The sequence below is a fragment of the Ceratotherium simum genome, chromosome 17, assembly GCF_057802395.1.
Source record: "Ceratotherium simum simum isolate JZ-2026a chromosome 17, ASM5780239v1, whole genome shotgun sequence".
NCBI lineage: Eukaryota > Metazoa > Chordata > Mammalia > Perissodactyla > Rhinocerotidae > Ceratotherium > Ceratotherium simum.
Window position 1 is genome coordinate 50,838,708 of NC_141916.1, and position 24,085 is coordinate 50,862,792.

Genomic DNA, 24,085 nt, shown 5'->3' on the forward strand with positions numbered 1-24,085 from the left:
GAAACGAAAGGTTATGCTATACAGATCAAAGATGTCTGCTCTGACCACTTGTATAAAACTTTTTATTGAATGTTATTGCCACTGCGATCAGGCAAGACAAAGAAATAAAGGCATCTGGTTTTGAAAAGAAAAGATAGAGCTGTCCTTATTCATATGGCATAATCGTCTATGCAGAAAATCGTATGGAAATGCTACTAGAATAAATGACTTAATAGAAAATCAATTGTATATATAGTCTTGCAATGAAAAATCAAAAATTGAAGTTAAAAAATACAATTTATAATAGCACCAAAAACAATGGAATACTTGTGGGAAATCTTATAAAAATGCAAAAGACCTACATATTAAAAACCACAAAACATCAATGAGAGAAATTAAAGAATAGCAAGATATAAGACATATACCTTGTTCAAGGGTCAGAAGATTCTCAGCAAAAAAGAATTAACTATTGATTCATGTAACAGTATGGATAAATATGAAAACAATTGCACTGAGTGAAAAAATCCAGACAATAGATGTACATAACTTATGATTCTATTTATATAAAACTGTAGAAAATGCAAATCTATAGTAAGAGAATGCCATACAATAGTCACTTGTGGGGGGAGGGGCAGGAGAAAGGTATTATATAGAAGTAAAAAGAAACTTTTTAGGGTAATATATGTTCTTTGTATTGATTGAGGTAATGGTCTCACAGATGCGTACACACGGAAATACATCAAATTTTACAAATTAAATATATGCACTTTATTGTATATCTATTATATCTCAACAAAGCTATTAAAAAATAAATAAAGGCCCAAAATGTTAAACAGACATACATAGAAGAGGATAAAAAAATGAAAAAATTAGAGAAAAACATCATTACTCATTAGGGAAATGGAAATTAAAGATGCAATTATATACAAATACATACCATCTTGAAAGTCTTTAGACTAAAATAATTGATAAGACTATGTGTTGGTAAGGATGTGGAGCAACACACTCACATAAACTGCTGCTAAGATCATAAGTAAATTTTATAAATACATTTTTATAATTTTTTTAAGCATTATCTAATGGAACTAAATATATACCAGCCTATGACTTAGAAATTAAACTCCTAGGCATGTACTCAAGAGAATTGAGGGCATGTGTCCAACAATGAGAGAGAAAAAATTATTTATAATAATTTTATTCATATGGTCAAAAAAAATGCAAATGTTGAACATTAGAATGGCTAATCAAGTTGTGGTGTAGTCTTACAAATTCTACATAACAATAAAAAAAGAATGAACTACTTTTACATACATACACAAAATGGATGATTCTCACAGCCATAACGCACACAGATAGAAGCTGCAAATATATATACTAAGTGTCCATATTGAATGCAAGAACAGGCAAAACAAATGTATGTTTTTAGAAATCGGAATAGTGGATCTCTTGAAGGAAAAGAGTCAGTAGCAATTAGCAAGCAGCACGGCGGTGCTAGATAGTCTATACTTTTATTTATTTATTTATTTTTATAAGTGTGGAATGTGAAAATAGTACACAGCATTTGACATTTTGAAATTTGTTTTCTGCTTTTTTTTTTCTTCCACTGGAGAGCTTTCTGCATTTGTTTTTTGTTTGTTTTTATCACAGTAACATTGGTTTATAATATTATATAAATTTCAGTGTACATCATTATATTTCAATTTCTGTATAGATTCCATCATGTTCACCACCCAAAGACTAATTACAATCCATCACCACACACATGTGCCTAATCACCCCTTTCGCCCTCTTCTCTCACCTCTTCCCCTCTGGTAACCACCAATCCAATCTCTGTCTCTATGTGGTTGTTTGTTGTTGTTTTTGTCTTCTACTTATGAGTGAGATCACACCGTGTTTGACCTTCTCCCTCTGATTTATTTCGCATAGCATAATACCCTCAAGTTCCATCCATGTTGTCGCAAATGGCTGGATTTCATCATTTCTTATGGCTGAGTAGTATTCCATTGTGTATATATACCACAGCTTCTTTATCCATTCATCCCTTGATGGAAACCTAGAGTACTTCCAAGTCTTGGCTATTATGAATTATGCTGCAATAAACATTGGGGTGCATGTATCTTTGTGCATTTGTGTTTTCATGTTCTTTGGATAAATATCCAGCAGCAGAATGCTGGATTGTATGGTAGTTATATTCTTAATTTTTTGAGGAATCTCTATACTGTTTTCCATAGTGGCTGCACCAGTTGCCACTCCCACTGTAACCAAGCAAAAAGGGGACCCGTTCTGCCCGCCTCAATCCAGCGTCAATCAGTTGCTAATGAGTCGGTGGTTGAGAAAGGAAAATTTATACAATTGGTTACCACAATCAGAAGATGGTGGACTAGCACCCTAAAGAACCATCTTAAAATCACACAGAATCTTGAGCCAGTTATATAGGGGAAACGGGTAGGAAAGGAGGGGGTTTTGGGATGTCCATCATCTGGTGTGATGAGCTTCAAGGCACCTCATTACCTCTTTCTTCTGTCATTTGTGATGGGTACCAACTGAGTTTTTCTCTCTGGAGGTCATCATGTTCCTGGGAAACTCAGAGAACAAAGTTATTCTTATCACAGCTGGGAGATGTACATAGGCAAGGGTCACAGAACTAGCAGATCACATATTTTGCAAAAGTAAGAGCTGGTTAATCATCTAGGCTGTGTGCAGGCTAGAGTGCATTCTCAGAGACTAGTGAGTCAGGATTACAGCTGCAATATTGCCTCCTTTCCCTAAGATGGCTTCCCTCATGTGGATTTAAGATCTAGCTCCTACACCACCAGCAGTATATGAGAGTTCCCTTCTCTCCATATCCTCTCCAACTCTTGTTGTCGCCTGTCTTGTTAATTATAGCCATTCTGATGGGCGTAAGTTGATATCTCATTATAGTTTGGGTTTGCATTTCCCCGATAGTTAATGTTGTTGAACATCTTTTCATGTGCTTGTTGGCCATCTGTGTATCTTCTTTGGAGAAATATCTGTTCAGGTCTTTTGCCCATTTTTTAACTGGGTTGTTCTTTTTGTTGTTGAGATGTATGAGTTCTTTACATATTTTGGATATTAACCCCCTATCAGATATATGATTTACAAATATCTCCTCCCAACTGTTATGTTGTGTTTCCATTTTGTTGTTGGTTTCCTTTGCTGTGCAGAAGCTTTTTAGTTTGAGGCAAAACAAATATATGTTTTCAGAAGTCAGAATAGTGGCTCTCTTGAGGGAGAAGAGTCTATAGCCATTACCAAGCAGCACAGTGGTGCTGGATAGTCTATATTTTAAGCTGGTGATGATTGCGTCAGTATAGACAGGTAAAAAAATTAAATGTAAATTTAAGATAGATACACTTTATGTACTTTTACTCTCAATTAAAAATATAAAAAAAGTCGTAAACTGTAATTAATGAAATATATGGTATTGACTAGGAAATCAATGAAGAGAAATTCCATGAAAATACTTTGTGGAACTGGTATATTGAGGAGCCTGTCCAATAACAGCAGATAAATAGTAGTTGTTGGCAGGATATTTTCAAGGATGAAAAACATGATACTTATAGATTATATAATATTATTAATAATCTTGAAAAGCTTTAATTTGACAGAAGAATTTGCTTTGATCTCATAGGGGTTATAGCAACAGAACCTCAAAGAAAGAGGTATAATCTTAGCTCACTATTGGGCTCTGAAATGTCCTCTGTTCATAGGGTCATTATGATGAAAATATATTGTGTTAGCTAACTACTGTACACACCAAATTAGCCCTACACTTACCAGTCTAAAGCAAGAAACATTTATTATATCACACAGTTTCTAAGAGTCAGGAATTCAGGAGCAGCTGAGCTAGGTCATTCTGGCTCAGGATCTCTCATGAGGTTGCTGCCAAAATGTAGCTTGAGTTGTAGTTATCTGAGGGTTTGACGCTGAGCTGGAAAATCTGCTTCCAAGAAGGCTCACTAACATGCCTGTCAGCAAGAGACTTCAATTCCTCGCTGGCTGTTCATAGGAGTCTTTAGTTCCTCACTCCATGGACCTCTCCAAAGGGTTGCTCATGACATGGTAGCTGGTTTCCCTCAAATCAAGTGACCTGAGAAAGAGCAAGGCAGAATCTACACTGCCTCAGAACTGATACATATGATTTCTACCATATTCCATTGGTCACATTGACCAACCCTAACACACTGTGGTTGATTTTTCAAAAGGGTTGAATTCCATGAGGCAAGGATCATTAGCAACATCCAGGAAACCAACTATGAGAGTCTAAACTTTGGCCCCAAATGATTTATGTTCCTCTCGCATGCAAAATATACACCTCCAAAGTCTCGTCCAATCAGCTCATAGTCTAGAAGTTCCTGACATCCAGGTATGGATGTGGATGAGACTTATCAGGTGTAGTTCCTTAAATTAGCTTCTTGAGTACACTTTCTCTCAATTTGAAGTCCTGTAAAACTAACAGTATTATATTTCTTTCCTGTATACACCCATCATCCAAAGGAAGATAAACTCTACATACTTTCTTGTTCAAAATGGGTGGTGGTGGGGTGGTGGGAGGCACAAAAGGGTCACTGATTTATAGTAATTGTGAAATCCAGTTGAGCAACTGTTAGGACTTATTTGACTAGAACTCTATCCTACTTCTGCCCCAAAATGGATCTCCATAATTGGGTCCACCCTCTAGGGTCTTTGTTCTACTCTCTGAATCATCCTTTCTTTTTAATGAACGGTAGCATTTCTTTGTGACTTCATAGTTTTCTAGTGTGTTTCCTGCTTGCAAATGTTTTGGGGCACCAAAATTCTCATTTGTTAGTGTGTGTATGTATGTAGGTAGGTAGGTAGGTAGTATTTTTACTGTCTCTGTCCTTTTCAGTTCAAACTGGCCATGCTTCTGCTGATATAATGATCTTAAAAATGTTTGGGGTCCTCCTATGAACTTATTGGAGTTTACTCCATTCACGAAAGCCACCCATATAAATCTCTTTGAGCTTCTCTACGTGAAGCTTCTGCTGAGATGGCTGAGGAAAAAAGGCCCTGAAACTTTCCAGAAGCGTTATTGTTTAACCAAGACAATCTGTGAAGTATACCTTTTATAGATTCTTTTATCTTCCTGAACTGAGGCACCATCTTTGCTCTTCCTGTGATCTTAACAGAGAATTTTAGTCTCACCCACAGCTTTTTTTCAGACCATGCTTTCCTGAGAGCACCTTAGATTTGATCTTTGCTCAGAATCCATTTCTTAATTTTAGCATTTTTCGACATTTGAAGAAGCTAGGAATCTTCAAAACCAGTAGGCTCTGGCTCTTTTTTGCTTAAAATCCTTGCATTAGCTTATCTGTCTCCTACTGCACTGTCATACAAGCGGTAGGAAGAAACCAGGCAGCGTCTTCAACACTCTGGCTGTAAATAACTTTAGCTAGTTCACTCAATTCATTAGGTGTATTTTCTACTTTCCACATTACTACAGACAATAGTGTTGCTAAACTTTCTGCAGCTAAATAGCAAGAATTCCCCTTACTCCAGTTTCTGATAACACGTTTCTCACTTCCCTGTAAGTCCATACTAGAAGGCTTCAGTCTTTCCAGTGCTTCCAGCTTCCATCCACTGGCAAGTTTAAAGCACTGCCAATTTTAGTTTTTTGTTTTTGTTTTGTTTTTTTTTCCTTTATGGAAGTTCCTCCTTTCTTAGTACTAAAATCCATATTATCTATCACTATGTAATACATTATTCCAACACTTAGAAGGCAAACTTAGATATCATTAATGGAGGAACTAAGAAATAATATATTGGGATAAATAGAAAAGTACTACTTGTCTTAGCATATGTGAATTAATTTCCTAGTTATCAGGAATCAAAAGACAATGTTTCAATTTAACAAACTATGAAGTAGCAGGTACAACATATTTTTAGGGGCGTGTTGGTATGGTAGGCAGAACTCTAAGATGACCGCCAAAATTCCCATGCCCTGGTTTACAACTGTATAATCCTCTCCCCTTAAATTTCAGTGAGTTTTGTGAATATGATTGGATGTTACTCTGAGATTAGATTGCATTAAATGACAAAGATGAGGCTGTTTTTCAGATATAATTAAGGTTCTAAATTAGTCAATTTTCAGTGAATCAAAAGACAGATTATTATGATCAACACAAACCTAATCAAGTGAACACTTAAAAGAGACTCTAGAGGTCAGAAAGAGAGGAGTCAGAGATGCTCTTCTTCTGGCTTTGAAGAAGCAAGCAGCCACTGCGTGACTGCCTGTAGGGAGGGGCGGCCTCTGGGATCTGAGAATCTCAGTTGCACAACCATAAGGAGCTGAATTCTGCCAACAGCCTTTCAAATGAATTTGGAGAGGACTCTGAGCTGCAGATAAAAATGCAGCCTGGCCAAGACCTTGGTTCCAGCCTTATGAGACACCCAGCAACCAATACAGCTAAGCCATGCCCAGATTCCTGATCGTAGATATTACGAGATAATAAACATGTGTTATTTTAAGTTTCTATATTTATCATAATTTGTTACACACCAATACATAACATGTATTGCACACATTCAGGGTAACACATTCAGGGTAACAGGATGAAATGAAGGAAGTATAACCTGATTCTTGGCAATGTTATTTTTTGTGTGTGTTTTCTAGACATTTTCTTACCCTCTTCTTTTAGCTCTACATCTATCACCTAGATATTCACTCAACTACATTCTTCCATGCACCTTAGCCCATTTCATAGCAAAAAAGCAGAGAGGAAAAAAATGTCTCTCTCCCTAGAGAATATATCAGAAATCTCATGTTAGAGAAAAAAAGATATTTGGTAGAAAAAACTTCATATAAAAAGAAGTCTTTCTTATATAAAAATACTACAAAGATATTTTCAAGATAAAGGAAAGCAGAATGCAGGTAAGAGTGGTAGGAAGAATAATAAAATGGTCCTGGACTGAGTGTAACTAACATGCTGGGACCATGCTGTGAGAAGACCCTGTACCTTGGTGGCCAGTATCCTCCATTCAAGCCAGAACCTTCTATGATAATGCCCTGAATTGATATGGGAGCTGAAAAAACATCTAAGCTACAACTGGGAGGCAATGGAAATTTTCTTCTCACTGTGATGACAATTATTAACATACATTATTCTTTGAAATTAGATATCATCCATCACATTTAACACTTTCCTCATCCTTTTGCAACCGTAATGAATGTTCATGAGTTCTCAGGAAAAAGGCAGGTGGGGCTCTGGACACATCATAAGGAGATGATGTGAAAAGTAACAATTTGAACCTATTCTTGTGTGTGGCTAAACGAAAACAATTGAGATTCATTCTGGACAAAAGTTATAAGAATGGACAATTCTTGATTCATTACAAAGAAAACCAACCTAAGTAGGAAAAAACAAACAAATAAACAAAAAAACAGAGAAAATTGCCTTATGAGAGGAAGACAGGGAGATGGGATAGCTGGGACAAAAAAACTATTGATTTTCACTATAAGCTTATCTATATTATTTTTTAATTTAATTAAAAATACATTATTTTGAAATCACAGGGACAACAAACCCAAAACATTTCAAACATCCAGAAAGTATAATGCATGTTCTCTCAGTCCAAGTTAAACATTTGAAAGATGTTATAGTCTAGCCTGTATTTTTCATGATATAACTTTAGTGCATTTTTCCCAAGTCAGTTTTCATAAAAGAATGTGAAGGGTTCAGTTTGTAGTTGTATTATGTTTATATTTTAAGAAGTGAAAAATAAGACGCCCTTTTCTCTTCCTGGCTCTTTGTATATTAAAAATCAACTTTGGATTCTTAATTTTTGTCCTTGAATTTGAAATATAAAACTAGAAAGCAAACAGAGATGTCAATACAAATTTCAGAAGATGTATATGTAACAATTAAAAAAAAAGAATTGGCTTGTGATATCTGTGAGGTTGAGAAAATCCCATCCAGGTTACAGGCATCAGACCTCATTGTGTTCTCACCGCTTCTTTGACATACCCAGAAACCCCTCAATAAAAGGGACGGCTCCCTTCACCCCCCAAAAAAAAGATAATTGGTCAGTATTTGACAAATAACTTTTAGGAAAAGGGGTTTTGGATTGATTACAGATTAAGATCTTCAATGCACATGTAAGTGACTTTTTTACTGACGGGTACACATAAAGCAAGAAAGATTGTGGAGTAAAGTAAAGAAATAAGAATTGTGAATTTCTGTGATCAGGGCTTGGATTCCCTTTACCCTTACAAAATCTGAAAGCAATCACACGGGAACCATATATTTGGCCAAAAACTTCCAATTGTTCCACAGAACTCAGCAGCATTGAGAGACGACACACAAATACGTTCCCCTCTGAAGCCAGGTAAGGAAATTGTCATATGGCACTTTCGGCTCCAGATAAAACATATAGATACATAGATATCCAGAAAGAACTTAGAAAGAGCATTAAAATTATTTTTACTTCCAGAAAAGCGAGATGAGACGGGACTTCGCAATTTAGTATGCCATACAAAAGACTGAAATGATGTTGATACATATTATTTAGTGTGAAGTTTTATTTAAATTTATGCAGAAAGAATTTACAAGAATATATGCATATAACTATATTCAATTTGACACCGAACATATGCATTAAATCAAAATATTCATGAAATACTTTATCTTGACACTTTATAATTTCAAGTGTCGGTGCACAAATTTCATCAATTTTAAAACAAGTCGTTTCAAATAAATAAACAGTGTATGCTATGACACAATTTGAAACATTTTACAGATGCCAGCGGTAGATAATTAGTAGCCATATAAGAGGAACAGTACCATTCTAAGTAATGCTGGATCTTCGTTGACAACCCCTTTTGCTCCAAGAAGCACCTAAGTAGGCTGTTGCTTACAGATATAACGATTTTTCCTGTAGCAGTTTTCATCTAAGGCATTTTTGCTTGGGCTATACATTATACAGTTCTTTGGATTTGCCCTTTGAGAGAATTGAAATCTGTAATGAAGAAGAAAATGTTAACATATGGGAAAAAGAAATGACAATGTTCAAGGATGATGTTTTTTGTTAAAATGATAGAACTTTTAAAAGTACTTGAATGAGAAATTACCATATTGAGTCATTATATTTGTTTTCATTCAGTAGCCATAGTTTTCACAATTTCAGAGTACAGTGTTACAAAAACTCAGTTATTTCCTCAATAATCAATAGGACTGAGGCCAGGGATTTTTTGTTTTTGTTTTTGCTGTTACTATTAATGGTTTTGATATATGATATAGTTTACTTCAGTTTTGTTTAAAGATATATTGTCTAATCTAGTCTAGGAAAACAAATCAGAACACAAAATTTTTCATTGTATGATGCTGCAAATGTCATGTTTTTCAACTGAAATGAGATTCAAAAGTTACAAATATACAGAAAATAACCCAGAGTGTCTGAAACATAGGAGGATACTGGGAATATTGTGCTCCACCAGAATAAAGAAAATAATGGGGGCCGGCCCCGTGGCTTAGCGGTGAAGTGCATGCGCTCCGCTACTGGCGGCCCAGGTTCGGATCCCGGGCACGCACCGAGGCACTGCTTGTCCGGCCCTGCTGAGGTGGCGTCCCACATACAGCAACTAGAAGGATGTGCAGCTATGACATACAACTATCTACTGGGGCTTTGGGGGAAAAAAAAAAAGGAGGAAGATTGGCAATAGATATTAGCTCAGAGCCGGTCTTCCTCAGCAAAAAGAGGAGGATTAGCATGGATGTTAGCTCAGGGCTGATCTTCCTCACAAAAAAAAAAAAAAAAGAAAATAATGGATATACGGTTTTGCATGGACAGCCTTTGTGTATGTGAGCATCTGTACATGCACATAGACATCCAAGTGTTTGTACCAAGGCAGAAAAAAAAATACGTCAAAGGTCTTCTACGGTCACAAGTACACTAACTTCATGTCACTTGAGCTTAAGCTTGGATGTCCAAGATGGAGCTAAAATTGTTATTCTGTCGTATCTATTCTCTTTTCTGTATTTTCATGCCCTAGACAGGTTATCTTAGCTACAGAGTTCCTTGATGTTACATTCTCCGGTGAGATCTAAGGATAAACTCAAAAACAACAGAAAAGGCCTCGACTGCCAGACACTTACAGATCCTGGGAGAGAGCAGAGCCATCCTCCCACAACCAGGCACCGTGTTCTTCACTGTAAGAGAGTCCAATCCAGTAAAAACTTTTACTGGAGTTCATAAAACGCTGCTTAGAAACAGAGACAAATGTATTAACTTAATTTGATTCTACTCTGGGAATAATGTACTTTGAAGAAATTCAGTCTCCAGTGTCAGTTTAAGCTTTTTAATTACACATACTAAAATCATTTTTAACTTCTAATTTAGGAGGTATTGTCACTTGCCTCATATTTCTCATTTACCAGGGCCATTCATCTACGGAGAAAAATATACCACAAAATCTCATGTCTTGAAGGAATGAAAAACGTTATAAAGACAATTAGAGTTTTCATGAAACACTTCTTTACAGGGAATCAAGAGTCAAATTTCATTCCAAATCAACGGTACCTTGAGGGACAAATCTCATGGGTGTGGCCTACTCAACCTGTATTCAGCACAGGTTCTGCACGCAGCTAGAGAAATTTTTCACTTCTTCTTAAGATTTGGGTAATTTTTATGATCATACTTTTCATATTCATTCCACAGTATATTCAAGAATGACAACAAAAGCTATATAATTATAAAAGAAATTATCAATTCAATTAAAGAACAAAAATTTACAAAGTTGTTTACTTGGTTCTCTGAATAAAAATAATGACCTATTATTTCTTTTTCGAATTCTCTCTAAAAAGTTTCTTGTACTTTATCTGGCATCTATCTTGATTTTTATCCCTATAGTAACGTAAATCTTCGAGAAATTTTATGTAGGTTTTATAATGACTATTTCAAGTATAGGAGATTAGTAAGTCATGAGCTCAAATATAACCATCCATTTACTCTCTGATTAAAGACTTGAATCAAAGTGTTCAGCTAACTTAGATAATATATTTTCCTAGGTCAAAGAAAATGTAGGAAATTAGAATTAAATACATGCCAATTCATCTGCATTTTGCATCTGAAGTAGACTGGAATTCTGAGAAACACAGAAATCCCTACTGTCTGCCCAAGTTTTTAATTCATTAGAAACGAAGTAACAGTTGCATTGATACCCAATCCACCTTTCTTGGCAAGAACAGCAGCCAGAGCCTAAGAGAAAAAAATAAAACGTGATTGATGACTTTGATTGGAGATTCATATTTTTTCAGTGCTATTTACTCATTCAAAAATCATTTATTTGTTCATTTTTCTACAAATATTCTTTGACATTCTACTAGATACGCCAGAGTTCAGGGGATATTAACATGAAAGAGTCAGACATGACCTTTTTTCCTCATGGAAATTATATTCTAGAGATAGCATCAAAATTAAATAATTTCCAATCATTTATTAATTATATTTAATACTAATTTGGGTAATTATACACAAGAAATTCAGTATGTTAAAACATCATGTAGTACAGTGTAGCATGGGGGGTGGTTAGAAGGGCCTTTTTTGAGGAAGTGACCCAAAGTTGAGCTCTGCTGTGTAAATAGGAGTAAACTAAATGAAAGAGATATTTAAAGGAGGAAAACATTTTAGAATATTTTCTGAGTCAGAAAAAAATGATACATTGGGAGAATTCTGATATATGTTTTGGGTATTTTATTTTCAAAATGAAGATAAAACAATTAGCTTACAGTCTAATCATAGAGTTTACCAGTGATAGTGTCTTGAACATTTATTGTCCTCAGTGATAAAAGTTGTGACACTTGGTAGGCACTCAGCTCTTTACTAAATGAATGGTGCTGAAGTTGTAGAGTGAATGGTGCTTTCCAGGGGCTGGGGGATAGGAGAAACGGGGAGATATTGGTCAAAGGGTACAAACTTCCAGTTAGAAGATGAGTAAGTTCTGAGGCTCTAATGCATAGCCTTGTGATTATAGTTAACAATACTGTAGTATATACTTGTAAGTTGCTAAAAGAGTAGATCTTAACTGTTCTTACCACAAAGAAATTGTAATTACGTGATGTGATGTGTTAGCTAATACTATAGTGATAATAACATTACAATATATAAATGTATCAAATCAGCATGTTAACAATGTTCTATATCAATTACATTTCAATAAAGCTGGAAAAAAATGTTAAGAGAAAAAAGCTATAAATGAAGTTCTATATGATCACAGAAGATGGTGAGACAACTTAGAGATCATTTGGAAAAAATACATTAAAAATATTGGACTTTGAGATGGCTTTCACTGGATAAGTAGGGTTTAGACTTGCTGAAACCTGAGCACTATATTCTGAGTCGTGGAAGAAGCAGAAGCAAAGATAAAGAGATAAAAGTATGCGCTATGAGCAAACACAGACAGGTAATTAGGATTAGCTGTAATGTTTACTGTAATTTAGTTTTGATTTGTTACTTAAACATGAGCACTCATATAGGAAAAATATGTCATTTCAGGCTAATACTTTCCTTATTACTTAAATATATAAATGATGTGCATTTAATTTAATTTAATAATTTATACACTCGAGAGAAATCAAATGAGACTATCTTACAATTGATAGGTAAACTTATATTACTAAGTGTAATACTCCATCATGCTTCTGTGAGAGAAAAACAAGAAACTACTTATTTCATCCTCTGCCAACCCTAAGGTTTTCCAAATTATGGGACCTACCTTGCTGGAGTTCTGTGTCCAGTCCAGGGGAGACTGTTGACTGAATACTTTGTTGAGTAAATGCTGTAAGAAATGATTAGAAATTTACTTAATTAGATACAGGCTTATGAAACAACAAAATATTATACATTAGTAAAATCAAACCTTTATTATTAAATGGTTTCATCACAGTTTAGATCTTTAAATGGACTTGTCTAGAAACACTTACAATTTTTCAACAAAATTCCCAAAGTAGCCATCAACAAAATGCACATTACTCCTAAGATCCCAGAAATCAACCTCCATGGAGTGGTCTGAAATGCTGTGGAGAAAGAGAGGTAGGGTATTGACTTAAAGGACAAACACAGGAGCTGAAGTTCTTAAAAGCAGAAACCGGTGAGAGAATCCAAAAAGGTCATTGGTTTGATAACCCAATCATCTTGCCAATAAAACATCGGAAAATGAAGACATTCCATTAAGAACTCAACCCAATACCAAAATTCTTATTTGATGTATTTTATTCTTCAGTGAGATTATCCATGCCTTTATTTCTTTACCAGCTCTGTCTCAATAAAGTAGATTTACTATTTATTTTTTTAATTTGGTGAAGAAACTTGGAGATCTGGAGTAAGTAGAGATCAACAGGCACGTTGTCGTGTTTTGTGGGCTTACATAACAGACACTTACTTTTATTTTCTCAGCAAAAATCACAAGACAGATAGGATGATTCCTGTTAGGTAGATGAGAAAACTTACGATTCATAAATAAAGTTATTTTCTCAAGGTATCAAAGCTACTAAGTATCCAAGTCAGAAATCAAATGAAAGTTTGCCTAGGCCCAGAGTCTTTCATTTAAGATATTCCATCATCATCACAATAATACTACTTGGGAGTATACTCTTCTGCTAATCTCAATGCATTCACTGCTCTGAGAAATGTTAGGCTGCTCACAGCTTTGTAGAGGTTTTATAGGGAAGAGAAGACATAGGAGCACTCTGGACCTGGTGTGATGAGAGGTTCCCCAAACAATGTACGGGTAATACCTTGAGAAGCTGTGTTCATTTCACATTACATTGAATTATGATATGTAAGCAACTATTTTTTACAAGAACAATACATTTTCTCATACCCAAAATTGTTTATAGACATTTCCCCTAAAACAATTTAACATTGGGAGATTCTGCATTAATATCAGCACACTCCCAAAAAGTATTGTCATTAACAACAGTACAATGTGTCAAATGTTAATTTGGGTGGCTTTTAGATATCACAATACAAATTTTTAAAAAATACTTTTAAACATTGTGTCATTAATATTTGGCCTTCTGTATTTCTATGCTAGAATTACATTACTCATAATTTAACCTGGTAAATTCAGTTCTCAATCAGAATTTAGAGGTATTCCTGTCAGAAGCTACCCTTAAACCTATTGGAAAAGCTTGGCAAAATCATTTCTAAGTTACAAAATGAAGATGCAGAAAAATAAAATTAAGTGGAAAGTGCTGATACATGGGAAGCCTAAATGTGCCCACTTTTTTCTTAAAGCACTGCCCTGAAATTAACCATATCCATGAGATAACTTTTCTGGTTATTTTTACTTTTTTAATTTTATGACTAGGGTCTGACATACCTGCCATGAGAAATGATGTCCCAGTATCGATGCAGGTGAGACACGATGTGTGTTTCTTCAAGAAGGGTGTTGGATCGTGGAGTCGAGCTGGAGGCTAAGGAATCTGCAAGTTGCCTATGAAGAAGTTTAAAAGAAAAATTGTGTATTTAAATGATGTTCTTGAATCACCTATCGGTGTGACAAGGATGTGGAGTATAAACAAGAAACAGCTTCTAAAATGTTCCGGGAACCACAATACAGGAAATTCTCACTGTGCTTATGTAATGAGAACCCTTTGACTACCATAAAAGAAAGTGAGAGGGTGGTTTTTTTAATGTTTGAACATCAAAATTATCTTGAAAAATTATTTGGAAAACAGGGAAAAAGACGGGCAAACCAAAGGTAAATTTACTTAGTATATTAAAATTCCACACAGAATTTCCCTCTGTTTTTGTAATTTACCTCGTGTTAAACATAGATTAAAGCGCTTGGCATATGTCAGCAAATTTATTTCTGAAAATGGCTTAATAATGAAGATACATAAATATATTTATTTTGCCAATGAGAAAACTAAGGCAGAGCCAAGTACTTGACCGAGGTCACTAAGTTTGAAATCCAGGCATTTTTTCTCCAGAGCACACATGCAATATATTTCAAATCAAGCCTCTCTCTCTGTGTCTATATGCTGTGTTGATTTTGTTTCTCTTCTTTAGCACAGAATGGTTGGTATTTCATCTCTCATTCTTTGCTTCTGATCCCTGCCTCATTAACCCAGCAACGGAAGGGAAAGCTCAAAATGGTAGAACCAGAGGGACTTCCCATTATTGTTCCATGTACACACACAGACACACACACACACACACACACACACACACGCATGCACATCTGTGCTCTACACCGCCTCAGCTGGTCAAAGCCCACACTTCAGTGCCTCATTCACATTAGCCTTAAAAGCTTCTTTCAACGCTTGACTCTCCAACGTTCTGTTCCCTTCAAGTCCTTTGAACATGACCACAGCTGCTCTATTATCCTTCTTTACAAACATATTATTATAATTTTTACTATAATATACTTATAGTTCAATTGACACAATTTTGTCCTCAGAAGAGTAACCTTATTAGTGGGAATTTCAAATGTGGGACAGATAGGCAGAATAAGAATCTTGAGAGTAGGCACCTTGACCTACAATTATCAGGAAATACAATCTACCATTCATCCATATCCAACAGCAGACTCCCAAATAAGTTTTCTGTTGTTTATATTATTTAAGCATAATAATAATACCATAGATGAAATTTTTGTAAAAGACTGGCTTTTCAACCAAAAAAAGAAGAAAAACAAAAACTGTGATTTAATTTCTTAGTTTCCATGACGTTAAAAGTTTTCCATCTTTTTAACTTGCACTGTGTGCATAGATCTGCTTTCCCTGAACCAACAATATTGCTAAAATTTAAATCCTTACTGGAGAATGTAAACATGAAAAATTTTTTTCAGTTTTAGTGTTGGACAAAGCTGAACTAGAAAAAACTGCCTAATTTCGCTCATTTTTTGCCCCCTGTAAAATTGCCTTAACTAAGTAGGAGTTTAAGATTTTGCTTTCAGCTTTAGCTTTGAGATAATGCAAATTTGTGACAAAATATAGCAAAGATTATTACGACACTTCCAACACTACCAGCACCACCTTCATTTGGAAGTTATTCTAAGTTTTCAGAACCATGCTTTGTGAGACTTACATCCATCACTGTCTGTTTGTTTTTCATCTTAGTTTTCCATCAAAGATGTGTTCAATCCAAGTGCTCTAGGCTCAAGTCACAAATAAAATAGCAATACACATGCACACACTCACACACACGATACATATATATATGTATCGTGTGTGTGTATATAAATGTGTGTGTGTATATATATATATATATATATATATATATATATATATATATGTGTGTGTATATATATATATTTAACCCCTCTCTTTAATTCTTGCTGAACTGCCAACCCTGGCTGATTCTTTGATTCCTTTTTGTACATAGTCAGTTGCGTTGTTTTGTGCCAGGGTCTCTAACACTTACCTCCACGTGAAGCAGAGGTTATCATTGCCCCATCCATATCCCTCAAAATATTTGGTAAACTCTGACCAATCAGTGTCTGCAACTCTGTGTCTGCAGACTTTTTCCTCCTAGAATTGCTGAACGCCTTGCTGCTATCACAGGCGGCAGTTCAGAAGTGCTGAGGAACTCTTATGTGGATGGACATCAAACAACTAATCTCAGGGTTTGGTGTAGTCCAGCAACCGCAGCCCTGAGGTGAGGCAATTCTGAACATCATGTTTTGCCCTGTTTCCCACAATCACTCAGTGTTAAGCTCCAGTCTCCTCCTCTAGCAGCTAGATTAAGATGATGGCCTTTATTGTGTTCTGCCTTTCCTGTATTAACATTCCCTTACCTACCTTGTTCCATGCACAGCCCAAATGTACTGTACTCAAAACCTTTTTCAGAGTCTGCTGCAGAGAGAACTCAGAGTGAAATTCCACTGAAATCTTCAGCTGTACTTACATAAGTTTGTTTTTGAGAAGTTAGTTATCCTTCCAGAAGATGCACCTCTTTTTGTAGGATCTGCTCTCCTCTAGTCTCCTCACTGCAGGCAACCACACTTTTTCTCCTCTGTAATTTCCTACTGCCCTCCTTCAAAGCAAGTGGTGACTCCAATGACTAAAAAATCATTCTAACCTAAACAGGGAGCCTGGCAAAAGAAACTAATGCCCACTTAAGGTATAAACAATAAAGTCTTTCCCCTGCCTAGAAATTTATAACTAAAATGTTGCAGGACGTAGTAATAGTACACATTCCGATAGCCCCAAATGGGAAATTTATTTTGATCTCACTGTTTGGAAAATGTGTGCAATCTCTGAATGGAAAGAAAATTGCTAGCAACAGACAGCAAATTATTCTCCTTGTAAGGGGGAGGGAGGACCTCTTGAGAAAGAAAAAAAGGATTCTGACTTGGTAAAGCTTCCTTGTAAACATGCTAATGACAAACCTACTACCAAACACTTGTGGGTTTTGTTTCTCAAAATCTGTATCTATGAAATGTTTTTAACACGATGTTTTAGATTGTCTAAACTTGTTTATGGTCAAAACAAAAGACAAAAGATAGAACTGGAATCTATGGGTTTATGAAGCATGGCTTCTTGGAAAATGTCACATAAACTATATAACCATCTGAGTATAAAATGAAGATCCGTCATGACCAAAGCATCTCCTTTTGTATATGTGATGGAGCCACCAGCGTCACTTAGAGATCTCACATGTTAGTCTGTTAGTCTGGACCACAGTGTATACTAAGGGGGAGAGAAAAGACCTGGGGAGCTTCATTGGCAGGGCTGGACTTCTCACCACTTTGTCTGGACCTCACAATTATTATATCATTGAAATTCCTAGTAAAGCTAGATACTGGGTAAAATCTCTGATAATGCTTGTGAGTCTGATTTAACAATCCAATCCTTTGGGTTACCTTCTTGAGAAATTGGTAAATTTTGTCCATATAGATAATGAAAAATATGCATACTATTATATGTATATAATCAAACACCCTCTGCCACTTGGAGCAGAGTTATCATTGCCTCTCTCGTGTCCCTAGGAACTTTTGTTGTACCTAAGCAGATTGCTGCATCTCTGTGCCTAGAGCCTTCTTCTCCCCCTAGATCTGCTGACAGCTTTGCTGCCCTCACCCCAATGATCTCAGGATTTGATATATAAAGATCCCAGCTCCTTTTGCTTCTCTAACATGCAGGGACTATTTGGGGATATATGTTTGAAAAAAGGAATATGTGGAAAAGATGTTCCCCATCCCCAAGACTAAGAAAAACTCTCTTGATGTGAGGGAAAGAAGAATAAGCCAATGTCGTGTTGGTGGAAGAGGGTAGGAAGACAAAAGAGAGAAGTCAGAGAAGCAGGGTTGAGTGCTACTGAAAAGAATGAAGCATGCTGTGAGAAGAGAGCCTGCACTGAGGGACTCCTCTGCCACTCAAATCAGCACTTCCCTTCATCAATATCTTGAACCATTAATGGCATTGAGTAAACATCTGAAGAGAGTTCACCATTGTGAATGTGGTAAAATGGTGTAATCAAATCATACACACCTCAACTGTATTATTAGTTCTTCAAATATACAATTAGATGCAAAATAAGAATATCAATCCAAGTTTATTAAGATATATGTGTAACTATAATAAAAGTGAGTTTTACCACATATGACAGATGATATTTAGGGAAAGTGTTTTGTATATTGATAAGGAAATAAAGGACAAGTGAGAGACTCTTTTGTTGAGAAACATAAGCAAAAACACCCAAAAGAAAAAGTAAAAATTGCTGAATGAAAGTGATCAGGGCTTAGATAATTTTTCTTTGGGGAAAATCTGGGAGCAATCACTGTGTGAACCATGGTTTCAAAGCAAGAGGCTCAAATTAAGTTTAATAAAATACATTAAAATCAGGACATTCAAAAAAATTTTTTTTGATATTTATATTTCAAGTAGAGACACAAATTTAGTCAACAACAATATAAATGGTTTAAAATTCATATATGTAATATTGATTACAATGAGATAAAATACGTTGATACATTTCACTGTTTTCTAGAGGGAGAGAAATGATTTGTTGAAATGTGAGAGGTTCCATTTTCAGTCAGATGAGATTTGAATTCTTCCTAAGAAAACAGTTAAATAAGCTATTTTTTACAAATGTAATGGTTTGATTTCATAACATTCCCCTTTCCCTGCATTTTCCTGAATTATTTCCCTGAATTATCTCCTGTGGTGGTTACTAAAAGAATATTTCCAATCGCTTCTGATATCAAAAGCTTCATTGACAATTTCTGTCTAAGGCATCACTACTGCTGATGATAAAAATTCACAACTGACATGGAGATGCTGGAAATTACATACATCTGTAGAAAAGATATTTCCCATTAATGCAAAAAAAGCCAATATGGCCACTATTTGCTAAAAATACTATTGGAATGAATGTTTCTGACAATTTATGTGTTTATTGTACCATGTAACAGAAAGGGAAAATGCTGTTGTCATTTGCATAATATTTTTTGCAACCTATCTGTGAAAGGTATGAGTGCTGACCCAGAGAATTTTCCAAGTAATTTGCATTTATACATGTATGTATTTACGTAAGAAACACCAATGAATATGTATTATGTGTCATGCACTCTCCTAAGTACTTTGTAAGTAATAACTCATTTAATAACTGCACTGAACTCAAACATACCCTTCCTTTCTCTTAATGGCTATTTGATCTAACTTCAAATCTGCACCCTATACTGCGGATCCATCTTGGTCTCTCTCAGGTTTTTGGGTTTTTTTTCTTTTTTTTTCCTGAGGAAGAGTCACCCTGAGCTAACATCTGTGCCACTCTTCCTCTATTTTATATGTGGGTCGCTGCCACGGCATGGATGAGGAGTGATGTAGGCCCATACCCAGGTTCTGAACCTGCGAACCGAGGCTGCTGAAATGGAGCATGCCAAACAACCACTATGGCACAGGGTCGGCCCCATCTCCCACATTTTTAATCACCTAAAAAAACAGTAAGGTTCATTATGTGAACAAACAGTTATGGCAGGCCCAGGACCTAAAATAAACAAACAAATAAATATGTTCAAATTAAGAAATTGCTATAATCTTTCTTGTGTGATAAATTGAATTTCTGTTAATACAGTTCCAAGTGTACTTGGATACACTTGGAAAAGGTGGATAAGGGAGGAAAATTTACGTGCATATTATTGAACTCTGACTCTAAAATAGTGCCTGTCTTGTCATTATTTATCTCTGTTAGGCCTGCCAGAAAAAATAACATGAGAGCAGAGATTTTATCTGTATTGTTTACTTCTGTATCTACAGCTCCTAGGACCATCGCAGATTTTCTAAATAATTACCTGTTTAAGAAATGAATGTACATAAATGGAATCAGGGGATAAGTAAATTTCTAAAAATTGAATGACATTTAAAAATTAACTGAGGTCAGAATCAACACAATTGTCTCAGTAGCATGAAAATTATGGCATCAGTGGGATAATCTAATGAGAACAAGGCACAGAGAGAATCTAGAAAAATAGCACACAGCTAAATGAGATGACAACACAAAGGTAGACTATTTAGCATTCAAAACTAATTTCTAATTGATCCTGATCAGATGATCCTTTTCTTCCCTTCTTTAATCTGCTGAATGTGAGGTATAAAAAGTCAGTAGTTTCAAGCGTCTGATTCTCTTTTTTTGTTAGATCTGTAAACTTGAGTAGGTTACAGAACCCCTTTAATATTCTTTTCCATCATCTGAAATGAATATATATGTATATAGGGGCTCATAAGACAGATGTCATTAATTAAAGTAAATTTGGAGATTACACTTGGTCAGACCTCAATCGTCAGCTCAGTGCACTCTAAGTGTGTAAAAGGTATACTGTACAGTAGAGAATATTTCCAACCGCAGACTTGCTGCTGCTTGAAATAACATTTAACACCTACACCAGGCTTGATATGACCACACAATCTTGGGGAAGAGATGAAGGGGTATTGAGTGGAGGAAATAGCATGTCTGATGAAAAGAACAAGAAGCTACTACAAAAGAAAGTGGGAATCGAAGTAGTTTACCTGGTCAAGGAACAGAAGATAGAGCCTAAGGAGGAGAGAGGGAGACCAAAAGTGAGGTTTACAAGCCTGGAGGTGGTGATCATTATTTTTTTAACTGTCCTTATCTGTGTCATTATCATTAGGGCAAGTGTGACCACAGGAAACAACACTAAATTCAGAAGCATGACACATTTACCCACTAAGAGGGGAGGAGGGAAAAGGAAAGGGCCAAACACAAAGAAAAATAACCCGAGGATCATGAAGCATTGATTAGACTGTAAATACTAGAGTTGTATTTTACATTAGATCTTTTTCCACTTGGAATTCTCTTCTGATAGAGTGCATAGAAGTAGCAGATTTTGTAGATGGAAATAATGAAAAGTAAGGATACGAAAGAACAACCCTTAAGCTGCTGTGGAGGAAGGTGTTAAATAATACCAAACAAAAATTGTCAGGGTACCTGTTTATATAAAATTTTGTCAAAGGAATTGTGTCTCCCTGAGTTCTTCCTGAACTGTTATCATGACAGAACAGTGACTGGAACAGAAAGTTTTCAAAATAGACAGCCAATACACATGACAGAAAAAGAAAGCTAGCATATGGCAAAAATAATTCCAGGAATAAAAGTGAATCAAATAGTTATGATTTTGCAGAATATTTTAAAAGAAGCAACCCATTCGTAGCAGCTGGCAGCAAGACACTGTACTTAACTGTCAATTTTAGCAAGAACAAAATCTAAAGATAAGAACTTATTTTACAAATAGTAGTAAAGTGTTTTTGAAAATGAGGAAATGTTATTCTAAACCAGGTCAACATGAGACATCACTAGCATGGTACACAGGTAACACCAAAGGGCCAAAAAAAAAAAGGGAAATAAAGCAGAATAGATCAGAGATTTTTCTTTTATATACAGTTATTTTCTTACCATTTTTTTAAAGAGTTAGAACTGAAAATTAAATGATGCATAAGACACAAATACAGTCCCTAATTCTGTATTCAAAATCTTTGTAGAGAAATATATTTTAAAATTCATAATTTTGTATTTTAAAATATAATATGTGCATATACATATATAAATTAGCAGTACTAGTGAAATTTGGTGATTCTCCCAGTAACCAAGCACATCTATATTTCCATAGCAAAATGTATAAAACAAAAACCATAATTAGCTTTGTTCAGGTTTTAGAACCAAACTAATAAAAATATTTTGCTTTATAGATATTTGGTTTTCAACAATTATCTTCGGGATAATTGTATCTCCCATGGGGACTTGTATCTCCCATGTCAGTATATGGATTCAAGTATACTCAATTCTTTCTTCAAAAACTTTTGTTCTAAAATCTTTTCCCTTCTTGCTGTACATTTCCACACTTGATTCTATAGTGATAATTTGTCTGAGTGATCCCACCCACATGTGACAGTAAAGAGACTGACATATAGACAAGATAATTTTAGTTTCTTCATAGAATATTGTCCTAACAAGTCATACTTCTGATTGGGTATGAGAAGCATCTCTCTCAAAATACTGTTGTTCTATGCCTTGGTGGATCTGGTTTCTTCTACTGTGTGTCAGTTACTTTCCTTTTGTCTTCCTTGCCCTTCTCCTGCTCTGTTCATATCTCAGGGTGTTTATTACAGCAAGATTAGGTTCAGTTCCGGTTGGATTCAGTCAATGAGAGCAATTGGCTTCACATTTTGAAGTTGAGAAGAGAGAAAGCCTGGTGCTACTTCTTTTCTCTCTCTGCTTCAGGCTATATCTCCTGCCTTGGCTACTCAGGCTACATGGTTTTAACTCCTGCCAAACAATAGCTGCGTCCTCTTCCCAGCTCCCACCAGGCATCATCTACTGTGGTCCTGGTTCCCAGCTGGCTCTGGGGAGACCACCTGCTCCCTCAGTTCCTCCAGTCCTAGGACCTTTCTGTTTTGCTCATCTATGGGTTGTCCTCTTTCTCCTGTTTGTCTCTTCAGGTTCTCCAACTGCTTTGTAAATATTTTCCTGTATTAAGTTCCCTCTATTTAATGATCTGGCATGGGCTGTGTTTACCTGCCTACTGGAGTCTCATCAGTACACCACCCTACTTCAAGTAAGATCTAACTACTTGCCACACCCTTGCTTCCCTAACTATTCCCCCAGTTCCATTTCCTACCCCTCTTCGCCTCATTAACTCTGCTCCCGTCACAATGCCTCCTTGCTATTCCTCAAACACGCCATGCAGTCTTACATCACAGAGCCTTCCCGCAGTTTGTACAGTTCCTCCTGGAAATATTTGAGAGGCTCGCTCCTTCATTTCATCCAGACCTTGCTCAAACATCACCCCCTTAGGCTCTGACTACTTCTCTGACCACTCTTTCTAAATGCATACCCACATCATTCCATATGATCTACAATATTTTCTACAACAGATAAAGAAGCCAAAATTGATTCAAAGGACCAACAACTGAAATTCAAAATCTAAAATGACACAATATTTTAAAGGTATTGCTATATGTGAACTTTATATCGTGTATTTTTATTTGATATTTGTAACTTTATGTAGAAGGTATTATTTTTATTATATGATTCTGAGATTTACCAAGATTATAGACAATGTTAAAGAAACCAAATATTTAGATTTTAATAACTATAATGAACAGAATAGTAACGTATAATCATCAGAGGACTTGATTCTCAAATCTCTTGATTCTCAAATCAACAAGAATACTAGATAACCCAAGAAGAGTGAAACCAGAAGAGATTATAGATTATTGATATTTTTAAGGGAATTCAGAGAAAAAGACTTATATCTGTATGCTAATCATTGTTACTCAGGATTCCAAAATCCTATTCATATAATCAAAACAATTAAAATAATTCACATACTGCCTGTGTCAGTTTAGGATCAAGGTTTCTCTCAATTTCCCTTTAAACTTGAATATAGTTTTGTTCTTTACCTTCTTCCCTAGAGTCTTTAATAACGTACTCAATTCTCAGATAATTAAGTTTTTTAGTCATTTTCAGTCACAAGAACATGTCACTCCAGCCATTCAAATTTCCAATTCTGTATGATAACAAAATTATTGAATTTTATGAAATTTAGTATTTTTCTCCTTCTTAAGGCTTCAACTGAACTCAGGCTGGAAACACAGCACAGAAT

General features: G+C 35.6%; 1 protein-coding gene across 2 annotated transcripts; it reads right to left on the minus strand.

Moving 5' to 3' along the window:
• Window positions 1-8,458: 8,458 nt before the first annotated feature.
• Window positions 8,459-14,566, minus strand: LOC101406069 (natural killer cells antigen CD94). 2 transcript variants are annotated; one of them, XM_087442768.1, is made up of 7 exons: window positions 14,339-14,565; window positions 12,939-13,031; window positions 12,731-12,793; window positions 11,765-11,886; window positions 11,063-11,214; window positions 10,113-10,216; window positions 8,463-8,976 (listed from the first exon to the last, which is right to left on the minus strand). In XM_087442768.1, exons 2-7 carry the CDS (start codon window positions 13,013-13,015, stop codon window positions 8,856-8,858), a joined length of 639 nt encoding a protein of 212 aa, XP_087298894.1. In that variant the 5' UTR covers window positions 13,016-13,031; window positions 14,339-14,565; the 3' UTR covers window positions 8,463-8,855. The 2 variants fall into 2 exon arrangements, with proteins under 2 accessions (XP_004438692.1, XP_087298894.1); XM_004438635.3 differs by lacking the exon at window positions 11,765-11,886 and having other exon boundaries at window positions 8,459-8,976; window positions 14,339-14,566.
• Between the last annotated feature and the right edge of the window lie 9,519 nt (window positions 14,567-24,085).

Coding starts and splice junctions, on each gene's coding strand:
- LOC101406069 (XM_087442768.1), bottom strand. CDS start 13,015: ATGGAGGTTGATTTCTGGGATCTTAGGAGTAATGTGCATTTTGTTGAT. Junction 12,794..12,938: donor GGGAATTTTGTTGAAAAATT/GTAAGTGTTTCT, acceptor CATTTCTTACAG/CATTTACTCAACAAAGTATT. Junction 8,977..10,112: donor TCTGCTCTCTCCCAGGATCT/GTAAGTGTCTGG, acceptor TCTTCATTACAG/ATTTCAATTCTCTCAAAGGG.